At 39.1% G+C, this 18329-nt stretch overlaps 1 protein-coding gene across 2 annotated transcripts in view; it reads left to right on the top strand.

Moving 5' to 3' along the window:
- The first annotated feature begins 1561 nt into the window (after positions 1 to 1561).
- prkcz (protein kinase C, zeta) overlaps positions 1562 to 18329 on the top strand; it is a 36984-nt gene continuing 20216 nt past the window's right edge. The window contains exons 1-6 of one of the 2 annotated variants that reach the window (XM_037246046.1): positions 1562 to 1820; positions 3376 to 3497; positions 3956 to 4045; positions 4303 to 4353; positions 17100 to 17185; positions 17948 to 18079. In XM_037246046.1, the coding sequence (XP_037101941.1) occupies positions 1744 to 1820; positions 3376 to 3497; positions 3956 to 4045; positions 4303 to 4353; positions 17100 to 17185; positions 17948 to 18079 (558 nt within the window). In that variant the 5' untranslated portion in view covers positions 1562 to 1743. Of the gene's footprint in view, positions 1821 to 3375; positions 3498 to 3955; positions 4046 to 4302; positions 4354 to 15260; positions 15349 to 17099; positions 17186 to 17947; positions 18080 to 18329 lie in introns of those variants that run through there. The other variant, XM_037246048.1, reaches the window with a different exon arrangement.

Below are 18329 nucleotides of genomic sequence, written 5' to 3'. Positions count from 1 at the left end.
GTTAAACCACCAGCAAAGAACCCAGGAGACTGTACTAGCTTGTAATTTTCTTTACTGAGCGGTGAAAACTGCAACAGACGTTACATAGTGTCAGCCAATGGCTGATGAGAACATGAAAATAAAGTGCGCTCATCCAATACAATTTACAAAATAATAGCAAAATATCAGCGTAAACATTAAGATTAAAACGACACACGACTTACGGCATTGCCTTGTTAATGAATCACAGCAGATGGCAACAGATGTAAGTCTGACCGCATTCCACAGCATGGCTACTTGATAACATCCTGGAGACGGCTCCGCGAAACCGGAAGTAGCGCGGCGAAACCGGAAGTAGCGCTTCACAACAATACTTTTCGACTTAAACTATGAATTATCTATTATTACAAGATCGAAATGATTACTTAACTTATTGGAACATTTTTACAACATTGTAACCATATGAAATTATTTATTGATGAAATTACGGCCTTAAAGGCAACACAGGGCTATACAAATAAACTTGACTTGACTTGACTTGACTCGACTCAATAAACAATGCTAAACAACAATTTTCTCAATAAAAAAAAAAAAAAAACGATGAGGATGATGATAAAACATATTGTCCCGAAGAGTGTATATTATTTAGTCGCAAACCTCCTACTTGAAAGATTCTTTTATTTTTTTTATGCAAGTTGAGTGAGTGAGTTACGGAGTTAATATTACGGCTGTTGTCATTTTGATTGCGCTCTTGTCTTTAACAGAAAACTAAAATGTCAAATTTTATTAAGTAGTGATCAGACATCACAGTAGTGTATGGCAGTACTGTTATATTATCTGTGTAAGAAAAATCGTATCTTAACATTTTAATCATAAGAATGCTTACGTATTTCAAAGTGCTTTCAGAGCCTTTTATCGGGGAAATATGGAAGACCAGGACAACCTAATGTTAAAAAAATGAAAACGGTGAAATTAGCTTTCACAATTGTACAAGTATGGCCACAAAATTTCGTCTTGGCACTGACCTTGGCCGTGTACAGCACATCGCTAATCTTCTCTATCAATAGTTAATTACTTGAGCTTTTCAATTGAAAAACACTTGATGAAAACCAAATAAAAAAATACAATGGTAAACATCATGAGTACGCTTTGACCGATAGTCGAAGGACTGATAGTCGAAAGGTGGTAGGTCAGTTGATAATCACCTATCATACCATACCTCCTTTTCACGACAATATGACAAATATTTAGCTAAATTTATCATGTTTGTATTACATACATGATGATTTGTATGACAAATACAGAGAAAGGCTTTCAACAAAGAGACAACATTTTTATTGGAATCGGGTTAATCATTGTTGAAAACCTGTAACAGGATTTATTTGGAGCATAAAAATTAGGGCTGGTGAGTTTATCTGCCGTAACCATAGCGAATCGCAAGAAACTGTCAAGCCGATTTTAACTAGCCATTTAATGACCAAACAGAGAAAGTTTGCTTCAAATTAAAAGTTTTCCATACATGTGTCCATTGTTATCCCTTGGAGGTGATTTTATTTTGAAACGCAAATCCAGAACTTGAGCGTTTCTTCTCAGAAAACTTGACTTCAACGCCTCCGAATGTTATCTGTACTAAAGAAACTTGCAAGTCGTACACGAAGTTTACTTTCCCGTGTGTCGCGGACAGAACGGATATTAATCGTCGCAATCTACCGGGCGGTGTTTCAGAACTGATAGCGATTAAATTGCCCGTTACAGAACTATACAATGCATATGATTGCCTCAAACGGATCCGCAATGGACCTGGGGTCGGAGTCGGTGAAAGTTAAAGCGCATTACTGCGGGTGAGTGACAAGCCAAAACTAATAATGGCAATGTGGAAAAGTTGATACCATCTATTATGTAGCGGTCCAGCAACAATGAGGAGACACCTGCAGCCGAGCTTCTGTTATGAGGTTTCAACAAGTGTCTGTTGATTTGGAAAGTTCATTTTGCACCACCTTTATAGTTTTCTACTTGTTTGGGTTCATGTCTTGTTCACTTGTGATTGGCAGTGTTGCCGTCGCCTGCAAACTCAGGGACGCCTTACTGATCATATTAGGTGGAGTGGGTAGTTTTTTGCCACCGATCAAACGTCTTTTCAAGCTCAACACTACTTGAAAAAAAGAGAAATTGCAAGACATGAATGACAGGAATGCATGTGTATAATTCAAGATTGACAAAGACACACACCCTCATTTGTTTAAGAGATTCCATGCGCATCTAAGGAGACGTGAAGTACGAATGTGCTAATTAATGTGCCAGGATCAATATAGGGAGTGCAAATATGTGTGAATTATTACATTACGTCAAATGTGCATCTTCTGATGAGATTATTATTTGACAACCAGTTTTACCTAAATCTGTTTGCAGTTCACACACGGGTGATAGTAGTTTTAGTTTTTAATCAAATTTATTTTTATTAGACTTTAGAGCAGGTTTGTCATTTTTCATCAAATTTGTTTTTCAAAAATGTTCGTTTTAGTCTCTAAATCAGTTTTAATATTGGTTTTACTTTTGTGAATTTTAAAGTGTGTTTTTCCCCCCCAGTGTGAATACATGTCACCATTGCCAGACTCAATTTGAGAATGTCTTCAAATGTTGATAGATTAATTTCTTGACACCTGAATGAAGATGACCACTGTAGCAGGTTTCTTTAGATTGAGTTCAACCAAACTTGATACAATATTGCCATAATTTGGTTACCTCAAGCCTTGACAATCTGGAGTTTGTAAATGAGCTCCTCAAGTTCTTCAGGTTGCTGAATGGTTGGCCAACCCTAGAATTCTCCACCTTGCACAAGCTGCATAGTGAAACGTCAAAAGATATTTATAGTGTTATTTGTCTGCTGCAGGTAGCTTTTACCCCATCCAGTTGTGTGGCATGTTGTGTGTCCATTGATCTGTACATTATTTCTATCGCTTGTCCTGTTCAGCACAAGGTGAAAGTGAATTGCTTTCTTAGAGTATACAAAAATATCCGGGTTTTATTCCTGTATCACTGCTTGCTGTCAAGCAGAGTAATTGAGCTGGAAATGAAAAGAATATTTGGCTCACAGGGATCACAGATCAAACTACTCGATAGCTCTGCCTGTTATGTTCTTTTTGTGCATGACAAATCCCTCGGAGCGCTGCACACCTTGGAATGAGTATACACAGTGCACTCAACGCCGGGGCAAGGGTCACATTCTCGCAACTGCTCTATTACTTTGAATCGTAGATACTCCCAAAACACAAAGAGACGTGCACCATTTACCGCTAGCGTCAACCGGTTTCAAGTATGAGTCTGACTCAACTTAAAATGCCAAGAATTGATTCAGCTTTTTGTGAAAAGTGTGTGTTTGTGTGTGCGTGCATTCAGAGACATGTTGATCACAGACCTGGCTGCCACTTTAACTTTTGTGGAGCTTTGTGAGGAGGTGAGAGCCATGTGCAGCCTTACCCAACAACAGCCCATCACACTCAAGTGGATTGATGATGAAGGTGGGTTTGCCTATTTTATGTAGAACTAAAGGTCAATGTCACACCAGTCATTACACACAGGGGGACAAATATTAACGGAAGCATTTTATTTTTATGTGAATTTCTGCAAACTGTCAGGACTGTGTGACAAGATGGGTGATCTGCTCTTGTTATTTTTGCAGCACCACTTTTCATTCATTTTTCTCAAATAAAATATATTGAAAAAAAATAATCTGAATGCATAAACATTAAGATATACATTTTGATGTGATCATCAGTTTTTCATAATAAGAAATAGAATAGACAAATGATGATAAAATAGGGTGGGAGAAGAAAAATGCTCCCTGATAGTTTGTTAGAAGGTAGATTGACCGTTCCAAATGCTAGACTGCTAACAACAAACAGTATAACCTTGGAGCCCAGCAAGATTAGATAGATGTGATTCTGATTCCTATTTTTTTTCGTGTGAATGTTTGCAGGAGACCCTTGCACCATCTCATCTCCGCTGGAGCTTGAGGAAGCATTTCGTATTTATAATCGAAGCAAAAGATCTGGACTGCTGTTGCATGGTAAATTGACGACAAACTTAGCATCACTTATGACTAATCTCGCGTTTGAAAAGCAGGAATATATATCAACTGGTGTTTTTATGTCATGTAAGTCATTTGTTTATTCTTTGATTTATTTTGATTCTTATTTTCTATTAGTGTGAGCCTCAAATCCATCCAAATTTCCCGCATTGTTTCCATTACGACACACATTTGTTGGGTGGATGAAAAGGAAAGTATAAAATACTTTTTCTCACTCACTCTGCTTTTTTACACAGTTTTCCCGAGTATTCCGGAGCAACCAGGAATGCCGTGCCCCGGAGAGGACAGTGAGTCAAGCAGTTATCTCTTTCATAGCTGAGCTTTTTCATGGAAATGCGGTCTATACAAACACACAGTTCGTACAGCTGTGGTTTACTCAAGGGCATGGATTTCAGATGAATTTGAAGCTTTTTGTTATTTGAGCTCTTCTTTTTCCAGAGTATTATGATTACATGACACACTGTAAATCTTTTTTTCTAAAAAAACAAAACAAGAATTGGCTGTTTGAATTAGTTTTATTGGACAGTAAAACATTTTCGCAAGTGTCCCCAAACATTTGACCGGTAGTTTTTGCTTAAAGAGGGGGAAGTCAACTCACAAACAAATCTTGACATGAATATATTGTTTGTGTCCTGACAGGATTCTGATCAATATTGCATTTGTGGATTATGAATCGAGAAGAAAATCCAACCGTTATTATCCATCTCAGGGGGCGGCCATTTTGCCTCTTGCTGTCCACTGAAAATGACATCACAATTGTCAGGTCTCAAGCCACAACCAATCACGGCTCAGCTTCAGACAACTGGTGTGATTGGTTGTGATCTAGACCTGGCAACTGTGATATCATTCTCAGTTGACAGCAAGTGGCAAAATGCTTGCCTGCTGAGAAAACGTCATGCCCATGAGCTGTGTATATTTGGAACTGACCACAACCATATAATGCATGTGTGTTTTTTTTTAATCAATTTAAAATATCCCCCTCAAGTGGAGTGCACGAACGCTGCTGTGCAGTTGTTACGTCTTGAACACACACTCCTTGGACACAACACTGTGCACGGTATTTCAGGCCCGAATATTTTGGAGCCTGCTGAAGAATTTCTGTACCCCCAACAACATGTAATTGAAAAATAATGAGCAAAGTTTGGTGCTATTTCCATATTCGCTCATTCCTACCACAGATAATGCTCACTGATGAATATTTGTTCTCCTAAGCCAGAGGCTTCCCTGCCTTGCACCAGATGCTTTGGCATAGCCCCCACTCTACCACCACTACCACAAGCCACTCCCATCCACCCTCCCCATGGCTACCCCCCTTTTCTCTCTCTCTCAGCTGTGTGGCACCACTGTCTCTCTGGGGAGGAGCTTACAGTGCTGCAGCATCGCACAAGACGAGCTGGCGAGAGACACAGCGTACAAGAGAAAGCGAAAAGCTGTTTGAGCGATAGAGGGAACCCGCATACCTTATACAAAGCAGCTCTTAATGCACAAGGCAGGCATTGTTCTTTTTCTAGCCTTTATTCTATTTTTGGCCATGCTGAAGAACGGACACAATTTATCAGAGGGGAATTAAGCTGCTTTGAGAACTGTCAGCTTTGAGGTCAGCGCAAGCGGCAGTAAGCAAAGATGAGTATGAGGGATGCAAGGTGGGAAATATTTTAAAAAAAGCTGAGAGAAAGAGGGGAGGGCTTGCCAGAGAGAGGGACAGCAGGGGATGTGGATGTAGCGTCACCGGTTCACCTCGCAGACATACGCACACGTATGCAGACACCTTAGCCTGGATAATGTGCTGAAAGAGGTGGAGGGGAAGAAAGAAGACAAACCGGTGAGCAATCCATCTGTATGTTCCGTCAACCCGTCCCTCATCTTTCATCGCACCACTCCACCCATCACCAGACCGAGAATTTGAACGAGCCGTTTGTCATCTCCATCCTTGCTCGTCTGTGTGCACGCACGGGTGATCGCTCTCTCTCCCTCTCTCTCTGCATCCGTCGTTAGCATGCGTGCTACATCCAACCCTTGGCCGAGTCACGCATTGCAGGCTGGAATCATGTGCCAGCCACCTGCTAGTTCTGTTAGCATGGCTGATGCCTGTTTTTGTTGGACTTCCATCACTGGGCTTGCTTAACACTTGGAGATTGATTCCAGTGTGAGGCTTTGCCTTGGGATTGTGTTGGGATGCTTCCAAATGTTTTGATGGTTTTCAAATGTGGTTTCTTAGATTCTTGGTGTCTCAGATTCAATGTGGCTGAGATGTTTATGCATGCGGTGGAGGTGCAGCGCATACAGCATCAAAGCAAATTTGAATTTATTGTCTTTGAGACCTGCTTCCCAGGGTCAGAGTGTCTTTCTTTTATGTTGTGGTTTCAGGAATTGGAAGCCAAGTGAAAGCTTGCAACAATGTAGTATATGAAAAAGGTTGATAAATTGAATATTCTAAAAAGTGGTGATGGTAGCTGAGACCCTAAAACACAAAAAGCCAGACAAAGAGAATTTTTTCCATCTATCCTCTCAGTGCCGGAATGAATCCGATGAAATAACATGTTGAGTTTTTCCCCTCACTGTAACCTTTCATTTTTTAATTGACCTGATGTTATCAGTTTTTTTTTTTTACATGACACAACAAAAGCTCAGAGAATAAGTACTTTATTTATTTATTTATTTATTTATTTATTTATTTAAGTGTGTTTCTGAGACTGCCAAATAATAAATGTCCTCTTTTTGGTTCTGGCCTATTGCAACTCTTGACTTTGAAGGGCAACAGTGACAAGCTAATAACAAATAAGCTAACATAAACGTTTTGGTGCTGATTTGCAGTTTGGCTTGAAAATGAACTTTAATATTTATTCATTATATTATTGAGGACATTACAGCTTTCCTTACTGGACACTAACCTTGTAGTAATATTTTATACTGCAGAAAACACTTTCTGGAATAGCTACCCAACCACAAGTTACAAATGCGACAAACAAAATATACAAAAGCAGATATGCATCCTATTTGTTGAATGCAGTATTATAATAAGAACCTGCACAACCTGCCATCTGTAGCAACACTATTATGTAATGTGATAAAAGAAATTAGTCACTGGATTGAAACTGGAACCAAAGCCCTGGAAGTAAAAAAAACATCTTTACAACAACTTTCTAGGCTAGAATATTGTCTACAGGTAGGACTTTTTTTCCCCCCAGTACCAGTACTCACCAGTACAGAGTACAGATACCTCTCGTACGTTTGATAAAAAGAACACAATGACAAAAAATGCGAACAAAGACCTTTCCTTCTAAATTATTCACCAAACTATTGCAATATGGTGACACCTACTGCTGAGGAGGGTTAAATCTAATTATTTATATATTTTTTGCCTTGGCCAGTATCGTCAGCCTCTACGAGTACCCGATACCTTAAATTTTAAGGTATATTAAAATACCAATATTAAGGACCGGCCTTATTTTAAGCCTTAAAATAAGGCCGGTCCTTAATATTGCGACTTGCCCCTCCCTATTATTAACTCCTATTACCAATTCAAGGCGTGTTATGTTTTTGTTGAGTTAATGATTTAACTAACATGATGTCAATGACAAATGTCAAAAGTGCTTTTTAATGACATGCCACAGCATGGCCCAGCATTAGAGAAAGAGGAGGCTTTATCCACACGCCACTTTATTTAATTGTAGCGTCTGATTGTTTGTTCGGAAACCTGCAATGAGCGACGTCCGCACAGATAATGGCAAACGCTTTATGTGTGATTGAAAAGGCATTGGGGTGGAGGACAGACCTCGAGTCGGGGGGCCATCCTTCATGCATCACAGAGCTTAAGTGTCAAAGTGTCCCTGTGATGACCTATTTTAGTCAGGCAGATTCGAGGCACACCTAGAAGCCAGACAAGGAGGGAGGAGGATTGTAGAGGGACTATTAATTGACTGAATGAAGCCCTTTCACAGCTTCTGAAACGGAAACCTTTTTCAACTTGGCCTCATATTGTCCAAGATAAGCATTTTTTTTTTTTACTCTGATGTGTAACCTTAGTCTTATTCAATACAATGCTTGTTCTCTCGGTTCAGTTACATGAAAATATGAATGTGCTGAAAACATTTTTGAGAAACTGAATCAATACTGTATGCACCAATCTGATATGCCTGCATTTTGGTGCCCTCCTCCCATTTTACTTTGTTCAATTCAGGCATGGAAAAATCGCTGGTCACCAAACATACCTAAACCTATTGAGATCAATATTATTTTAAATTAAGAGAAGATTGAATATCAATCCATCCATAACATACTGCTTTATTGAATTACATGTAATGTTTAGAATTGTTAAACTGTGATCATTCCATCATATCCTATCAATTCAGCAGCCTTTAATTTCTTTAGAAAACCCTCATGTTAAGTCAAATCAGATATTTGTGTCGCCCATAATCACAAAAAGCGTCAAAGGGATTCCCGGTGACGTGGGTGACAACTCTTGAGAAAGGACCACCCAGATGGAATCCCCTTTCTAGAATAACAAGGCTACAATGGATGCCGAGTGGGCAGCATTTTTTACAGCGTGTGATGCTGTACAATGTTAGTTAAAACACCATAAAAGTCCCTTTCATGAAATGAAGTGCTCCAGGTTTGGGAAAGTGGTTCTCCTTCAACTCTTGTCCCTGTTGGTCTGTGCAGAATCGGCTTTATCTCAGGCTGTTTTTTAGTTGACATTGGATTGTACACTGGTTATTCTAGAAAGGGGTATCTTCCATCCTCCATCTGCCGTCCAATCGCAAAGTTTCTTCTGAAATTCAATCAAAGCGCCCTCGCGATTATATAGTCAACCGTTCACCTGGTTTCTGGGTTTGGTCTTTTGACGTCAGTTTCACTCGATAGTAGGTCACAGTGCAGGACAAAATGTCTGCCGTAACCTCTTGCTATAGCACACAGATTTAGATTTTCTGTATTGAGTTTGTTTAGCTTCTTACAAAATTCCTTTTTCTTGGTGTTAGCAGCAGAAAATCCTTTCCAGAATAATCCCCTCGCCGTGCTGGATTGCTCAACTTGCAAATGAGCTGCTCAGTCGGTGGCAATTGAAATGCCGTACGTCAGTCGTCATTTGTGGTCACGGCTAATGAGACTTGATGAACGTGCAGCCAGATTCCACGCCCATAACACTCACCAACTCAACTTACAAGACTCTCCAGCTCGAGAAATAGCAAGAGTGTTTTTGTGAGGTGTCAGTCGTCCCTGCTGCACTGCAGCACACCCACGTATTTGTGTCACTGCTGCTGAAGAATTCAGAAGCTCGCAATTTTGCTACACAATATTTGAAAGACAATAGAGTTTTTCCGCCCATCGTTTTTTTTTATTTTACAATACTCTAAAGTTGAAAAAGTTTTCAATTATGCACCACATAGGTAATATATTTTACTATTTAATTGGTAGTTGTATATCAAACTAAATAAATCCATAGAAGATTGTAACCAATTGTAATCACAATTGGGTGATTCATCACAGCAGAAGCACATCAACAAAGCTGAATTCTAGGGCCACGTTTCACCAAGAGCATTAGTGAATTAGATTTGAGGATGAATTTTTGACTCACCCAGACTCACATGATGAATGTGTTTCAATTTTAGCATGGCAAATTGCATTCAGTGTGAATTGCGTCCATGCAGCATCTCTTCATTCAATTTGCTTTGTTTATCTTTTGTAGCTTCTGCTTCTGTTAGCTGTAAACTGCCAAGCCCTATCATGAAATGATAAAGATACCGTATAAGATTCATAATGTCACCATGAGTATTCATCTGTTCTCAGAGCTGTGAGTTTTCCTAAATGATTCTACTAAGTTACCTTTTTTGCTACTATTTATTATTTCAATGAACTGGATGTGTAATCTGCATTAGATTCTTTGTTTGTGAATTCTCCACAACTGAACTAGAATGTGTGGTGGCATTTTCTGTCAGGATTGGAGAACAGTGATGACGCAACTGTCTGACTGAGCCGTAGACCATTTTGCCACCTGTAAAGCTTTCACCACAGAGCAGAATGTGTCAATGGTGGTTTTGTTATTGAAGCTTTGACTGTGGCACAGCAGAGAGCCATTGTTCTACCCCGAACACGCTGTGCTTTGTGTATACACCAGAATAAACCATTTGGAAATGACAGAGGCACACTATGACAGCACTCCTCTCGCTGTTTTTTTTTTTTTTTTTTTTTTAAACAGGCCTTTAGCTGTGCTATACAGAAACACAACCAGGACATCTTTTCCTAAGTAGGACACGACTAGTTATCACTTTCCAATGTAGGACTCTTTAAGATTGTAAAAATGGGATGTTAAAAGTTGACGTTTGATTTTTTTTTTTTGGTGCATTATATATTCCGCCTCTTTTTTTAAATTCAACCGCTTTGCGTACATACATTGCTCTGCAAACATCCACGCAGCGCTCAAGCAATGTCAATGCCACTCAAATGATTGGCCTCTGCCACTAATTGCTTGGATGATCCAGTTGCCATGCAGATGATTTGTTGAACTGCTCAAAGCAGCGGCAGCATCATTTTTAACTCTGTATCTAGCAGTAGGAAGACTTCCTATTTGTTGTATAGCGAAGATGCCGTCCATTTTCAAGATGGATTTCTATCGGTTGTCAGGTTCAAGAGCAACTGGATTAATATTATTGAATAACTGCCTATTTGAAGCGTATATGTTTTGGCGTTATGTGAGCCAGCAGGAGATGTATGCCTGCTTTGACAAATAAAGAAAGCAAGTTATATTTGTTTAGTGCTGTTGTGGCACTGTTCCCGCTTAATCCTAGATTAAAGTTTTGTTTTCATAGGTGAACTAGAAACAAAATGTGTAAGTGAGTGAACATGCAAGACTCTTATTAAGAAAATCGAATGAATTGAAGAACCAGTGAGTAAATCCTGATGTTCATTATTGTGCTTAGAAGTTGATTACCTTGAAGACAAATACAAATAATTCTCAAATATAAACGTGAATATTGAATGGGACGTAATTCATGTTTTTATGGTTTTTGAGGCAATTTTTGTGGTGTCTAGCAGTGTACTGTTGCTTGGCAACAAGCTGGCCTGCTGTTGTGCTGTGAACAGCTGAACAGTGCGTGACTGGCGATGAGGCAGTCAGACGTGTTAAGAAGAATCATATTTAGAAACACCTTGGAATATTACATTACTTTTTGTGTTTAGATTTATGTTGAGGTTAATTTTGTGTTTACACAATTGTCTTGTGGAGCAAAATCAAATTAGAGGGGCAGCCAAAAAGTAATGAGTCCAATTTAATTTAATTTAATAACTTACTCCACCAGATATTTTCACTGTTTATAGTTTTAATACTTGTAGCCTATTGCAGGTTCCCTATACGCATTTTGCAACATGTTGAAAATGTTTCGTGGTCGGCTCTCCTTCCCTAACCAACTAATTCAATCACAGCTCTTTCCTTCTGATGGGCATCCAATACCGATGACACAGATTCCAAAATGGCTGTCAAGAAAACAATTCTTCAAATAAACCTTTAAATAAGTGTTTAAACTGCAAAAAATAAAACATTCTGAAAAAACAAGAAATCAATTATGAATAAAATTGTGATAATCATCTAAATAGCAGATATGAATGAATTGAACCAGACAAGAAAGACAGAAAATAAAGAGTGTTGTCATAATCACTCTCTCTTTCTAATTGTGATTAATATATTGAACATGTTTCACTAAAATCCCACCGAATCCAAACACACAAGATCTTTCTTTTCTGCTTGGGTCTAAATTGATGGTGGCTGGCACAAATGACTAAAATGTATACATAGAAATTAACAGTGTTGCTCATCTTTATTTAGATTGTGTTAATTAAGTGTGATATATATTTATACATTAGACACAGTTTTCTCTGAGTGGAATTTAGCTGTTGTTGGCCAGCTTGCATGTCTGAGTCTGTGCATTATGATTGGCCCCGATGTTGTCACCCCTTTTTCTATTTTAACTAACTGGGTTGGAAGTAAAGCTTTAAGTAAAGCGACTGGTGCGGTTTACTCTTTGAATTTGGGTCATAGTATGTGTGACCTGATAAAGAAACTATGCACATAATAGTTAAGAACTGTCTTTGTTTGGCAAGTAGAGAGCTTTTAGAGAGCGATCATTTCATGTGAAGGCAATCGCTATTATGCAATTCTCTGTTGTGTTCAGCTTTATGGATTGCACTTCATTTATCTCACAGGCCGTCCTTTTTCTCTCTGACACGTCTGAATGGGTTGCCCATGATGTGGCAGCCTCTCGGGGAGCAGTTTATGAGCTCACTATTTGAAGCTCATCCAGTGAACAGCTCTATCCCTCACGTCAGTGTAAGGCATGTTTTGCAAACAGATATTATCGCATGGGTAATTAATTATTACAAAGAAAAAGTGAAAACTTTAATTCACTAGCATATTATTTAGAATTTTTTGTTTTTATTGTACATGACCTAAAATATTTATTTCGCCGTTTTAAAGTCAAACCCCCACATTTTGGTTGTAATATGTTCTGTAATGTTTCGTTTGTGCAATAAGAATCAAATGGTAAAAATCCACCTCTTTTTATCCATTTCAGGGGGCGGCCATTTTGCCACTTGCCGTCGATTTGAAAATGACATCACAGCTCACCAGTTTAGCCGTGATTGGTTGTGACCTGAGACCGGGCAAATGTGATGTCATTTTCAGTCAACAGCAAGTGGCAAAATGGCCGCCCCTGAGGTGGATAAAAATACGTTAACTATTGCTGCTGAACCCATATTACACAAATGCAATATCAACCAGAATGCCATGTTTAGACTAATGAGGACACATACAACATGGATAGAAAAATTGGGGGTAACCTCACCTTTTATATGAATCTAGATTTCTGTTTTAATTATTTTCCAGTCAGTATTTTTCTGCTCAATATACAACATGTTTTAGTTATATAGTCAACTAATCTCATTCAGTTTCTTGAAGCCTTACTTACTTATGTGCTTTCTCTCAGGGCCCCTGGCAAAATGTGTGAACCATGTCCAGGGCGTGCGTTGACGCCCAGTTATTGTTTCTGCAGAAGTCTTTAAAAATAAATCTTATTTTGTATAATACAACCTTTTGTCACAGTGTACATGAAGAGTGAAAAGCAGAGAGTGATACCTCCTGTTTGGTTATACAGTGATGATAAAGAAAAAAGGTTAGAGGTTATAGCGATACTTCTGTTGGTCAATCCTAGAAAACAGCCTCCACGTCACCGGGAAGGAATGCAGAAAATGCTTGCTCAACCTCCCCTGTGTAAGATTGGCGAAGCAAAAAGACACAAATGTGTCCGAGCTTATGTTTGCTTGGGAGAGCACAGCTCTGCATGTGCCTGTTTATAAAATAAGCAAAACCTTTATCAATTTTTTTTATTTTTTAAATCCATTCAGTTTGGGGGTATAAAGGTCAGTTCGGAGTTTCTTTATTGCCCTAAAAAATGACATACTACTTGATCAAGACTAAATTTTTGTCCTTCAAGTTTGTACCAATAAAGACTCAATTTATTATTATTTTTTTAGCACTTTCCATTTCAGGATCATGATGAATCATTGGAGTCTATGGGCCATGTCATAAATTTTCCAGGACTGTTTGTCACAAAATGTATTTTTTTTTTCTGATTAAAATTACAAAGTTTTCCCATTCAAAATCCAAATAGAATTACATTTTGGCTCACCTGGGTTGCTTTCCTCTTTCCTCTGCAAAGCAATCCTACTGTACTTTGTGTAGCAAATGAAAGGAAACATTACAATGAGCAAATGTTTGTGTACACTCCAGAGTTGTGTCATAACAGAGCCTATTTGCCTAAGAGGATGTGTGCTGATCAATGGATGCGGCAATGAATCTAAAAATAGTCCTCTAAGTTGAATTTGGGTGAAATTGTCACTTCGTCAGAACCTTTTGTGCCATCTTGTGTGCAATATGGTGCAACTGCAGTATGGGAGTGTTCAGCAAGTGCATCTTTGCTCTTGTAATGAGATTTTTACTACTTTATAGTCCATGTTTGATACCGAGTGCCCTCTAAAAAACTATTTTAAAAAGTATCCATGTATATATTGATATATTTACAGTATATATTTTATATGTATGAGTATTTACTGTATATTGTATGTATGTTGAGAATGATAGAGTATGACTGGCTATTTTTTTTTATTAAAGGCATACATTTCTAAACAAATTCCTAACATTTTTATGACATGGGTATAATACAGTTAAGAGAAGGTTTCTGTGGATGTTTTTGTTTCGTGCTTGGTTGGTTCGGTGCCATTTAATAGCAGATGGATATTGTGATGGAAGTGAGCAGGGGCTCCGTACAAGTAAACACTGATGACACTGCTTTTAACGAGTGTGGACACGTGTTTTCTATTAGATGATGAGCTGAAATGGAAACAGTTGATTCATCCCTGTGGCAACTCTAGCAGAGCTAGACTGATCAATATCCATGCACGCATAGACACACACACGCACAAAGTATTTGTACATACAGTATGCAGCCAATACAAGTCAAATGCATATTACCTAATTGCAGGATGTTTGCTTTTTTTGCATTGGAACGACTTACAATCAGCAAAACACAAAATGAAACAGACTTTGACTCTGAGCAAAATATATCAGTTAAAAAAAAAGTCCTAGTGTACATCATGTATTGCCATTACGTTTGGAATTGTATAATTGCATGTCATTTGGTAGAAAGAAGGCATGAAGCACTTTATTTGTTTTTACGTCTCCATTTGTTTGCTCGTGAGCAGGCGATTTGCTGCTTCACCGAGGATGATGAACAAACAGGCGGTGCCAAAATTCGGTGAGGCGGACATTTTCCTAGCCATCTCCGGCTCCTTCCCCAAGAATTACCTTTGGAGTCGATTAGCAGGGACAGTGAGAGTCCACAAATAACTCATCTGTAATTTATGACGGGTATTGCATAGTATCACGCAGAATGTCCCCTCACAGTAGCCTTCCGCTCTCAATAACAGAAAATTGGGTATTTCCTGTCTTTCTTCAACACACACAGACACACTCTACCCCTCCCATACAATTATCATTATCAGGGAGGGGTTCATGTGTTTGTGAACGAGAGAAACAATTTCTGGAAATGGGTCAAGCCCTTGTAAATGTCCTGTTGTGGAGAGTAGTAGTCTTAGTACCACCCTCTTCTCATGCTATGCCCCCCCCCTTCCATAAGCTAGTGTACTGTTTTGACATCGCAGCCGCTGTTTCTTCTGCTTGAAAGTCTGTGAAGAGAAAATGGCAGGACCATTTGCACTGACCCTTGCATCTGGAGGTGTAGTATTTTTTTTCATTTGCATTTTGTCAGACTTTTTTTCTTTCTGTGGCATTCTTACTGTGTTTGGACAAGAGCTATAAAATAGGGCAACGTGTCCCTTGCGCTCAAGAAGGTGATGCTGTAATAGGTCACCTCTTAGAAGGCATTACTTCATCCTTTTCCTTCTTTGGATGATGTCACTAGCAATTTGGAATTCCCCCCAAAACTTAAATATGTGGTATATACTTCTGCTTTTGTGTTTTCATGTACCGTATTTTCCGCACCATAAGGCGCTTCGGGTTAAAAGGCGCAGACTCAATTACGGGATCTATTTTGTATTGAATGGGAGCAAGACAATGAGTCCGGTTGTACTTAATTCTACTGTACTCTACTGTACTCACATAATTATTAATCGATATTCATACCGTCCTCATCTTCTGTATCGAAATTAAACAGTTGGGCAAGTTCACCTTTAAACATGCTAAGTTCCGTCTCGTCGTTGTCACGTTGCTCTTCTGCAATGATCCTGGCTTTCCAGAAAGCTCTAATTGTGCCTCGTAAACATGTCTCTTTGTCGATGCCATTTTAGAGGGTCCTAATGCTGTTTTCTTTGCACAAACAATAGCATTTATTTCTCAATGGCGGTGGAGGTACGTACTCAACGTGTTGCGTACAGTCTTCTGATTGGTTTATCGCCCCGATCTACGTAAAACGTAATGTCCTTTGATTGGTTCATCGGGTCTTCATATTACGTCTGTATAACACGGAAGCCACACAAAACAACTGTACAGAGTTTGGAATTTAGTCCACACAAAAGGCGCACCTTATTAAAAGGCGCACCTTCGTTTCTTGAGAAAATTAAGGGCTTTTAAGTGCGTCTTATGGTGCGGAAAATACGGTATATGTATACTATCTGAGAATTGTAATATTTTTTTTTATACATTCATTTTTACAAGTTTAAGGAGGCATGTATTATCAGCAGATGTGGAAAACAAAGATTAAGTGGAGGAGGACATCCGCAGAATAGCCAACCAGACTGGAATCCATTAGTAGTGAGTGGCATGTGGAAAGTGGCTTTTAAATAATTTGTGTGAATGACTAGGACAAATCCTTGTGGTGTGTGGTTTAACCAACCGGGTCACCCCATGTCCTTTTGGTCCATCTACAATATACTGTACTTGTAATCATCCATTTAGTATTTAAATCAATACAGAAATGGAACTTAACAAAGATGCAGCGTCTTTTTTTATGAGTACAGTGTGTGTGTGTGTTTGTAGTAAGTAGACCACAACTGGTGGTCAGGGACTGGTTCATGGGATTATTTTTGTGGACTGGCGATCATTTGTCATTGTTTTGTATATGCAACACTACCAAAATCTATCTACCTGGTATCCATCAAATTACGGCATGCAGACCAGTACCGACTTACATTTCTGGTTCTTCCCCGAAACAGCTTTTTCAGGGCCGTGCGCTTTCAATGGAAGCAATTTTGAAAATCTCCAACATAAAAAAACGTAAGAAATATATGGACTAAAACACAGATAAGGTCAAATTAAGTTCACCTTTTAGAGGTGTTTGAAGTGAGACAAGTGACAACTGTTGTGTGATGATGGAATTTCCAAACGCTGTACTTTCTTTCAAAATCCACTTTGAGGAAGCGCTAAACTGTTGTTGCTTGTTCATTCCTGTCGTTGGGCGCATCTCAGCCCTCACGTTTCTCCACCATCGCATCACGTCGCTCCTCTTTAACCATGTCGTCCTTCCTCCAGAATCGATCTATCGTCGAGGAGCCAGACGATGGAGGAAACTCTACCAGGTCAAAGGGCACCTCTTTCAGGCCAAGCGCTTTAACACGGCAAGTTGCTCTCACTGTTCTCGTGGTCGACATTCAATGGTGATGCTGATGCTATGAAAATTGAGAATATTCTAGATATTATGTTCTCACCATGATAGAATTTGCAGCACACCTTAGCAAGCTGTTTCAAAGTGTCCTCCTTTGTGTTTTAGTTCGTCTAAGCTTTACACTCCACATTTGTATCTGAAATCACATCTGGGCTCTCCTCATAATTTTATTTGAAGTCTGCTGTCTGCCAGATGACGTAATATACACTGTGATGTAATCACATTTGAGCCAAGATGTTCTCGGACGGCACTCAAGACGTTTTGCTGTAATCCCATAAAGGAAGGAAGGCGTGTCATCTTTGCCTCTATATTTGGCCCTGCCTTAAAGAAAAGACATACAGTTGCACTTCTATTTAACAGACCAAAAGAAGACAGCGGTCGCCCGTGACAACCGATTTTATGTATTATATTTTGTATATTTTATTATACAGCATGTTTGTCTACCACAACCATGCATTTGAAGCTTTGTGAGACTCAAAGGAACAGTAAATCAATCTATTTTTTGCCTCATACTTGTTAATTATGTACAATAATAATACAAATAAATGAATGAATGAACTTAATTTACAACCAAAAATAGGAGAGAAAGAAATAAAAATAATAATTAAGATAATAATAATGAAATATGAATAAATAGAATAAAATACATACATGTTTGACGGTGTGATTGTCCTTTTTAACCGCTACTGTTTCTTGCCCTGTGTGTGACAAACAGAAAGCCTACTGTGGCCTCTGCAGCGAAAGGATATGGGGGCTTGGCGGGCAAGGCTACAAGTGTATCAACTGCAAACTGCTGGTCCATAAGCGCTGCCACAGACTCATCCCTCAGACCTGCCAAAGGCTTATGGTGAGTCACTTTGTAGCCGATCTGTTCGGAAACTCCGTACGTTTGATACAACGCTCGGATTCTGTTTCATAACTGCTAGCAGTGGGATTTTTTCCTGTATTAATCCTGTATTGGGGACATTGAAAACAAATAAGCTTATCCTCACTCGGGTTGTGCGTGAGCTGGAGACTCCCAGCTGGTTTTTAAGCGAGAGGCAGTGTAACACCCTGAACTGGCCACCATCCAATCCGAGGGCGAGTGGTGTAGTATT

This window comes from Syngnathus acus, chromosome 2 (genome assembly GCF_901709675.1).
Source record: "Syngnathus acus chromosome 2, fSynAcu1.2, whole genome shotgun sequence".
NCBI lineage: Eukaryota > Metazoa > Chordata > Actinopteri > Syngnathiformes > Syngnathidae > Syngnathus > Syngnathus acus.
Note: the sequence above shows the minus strand (reverse complement) of the source record. Positions and strands in the feature narration are given on the sequence as shown.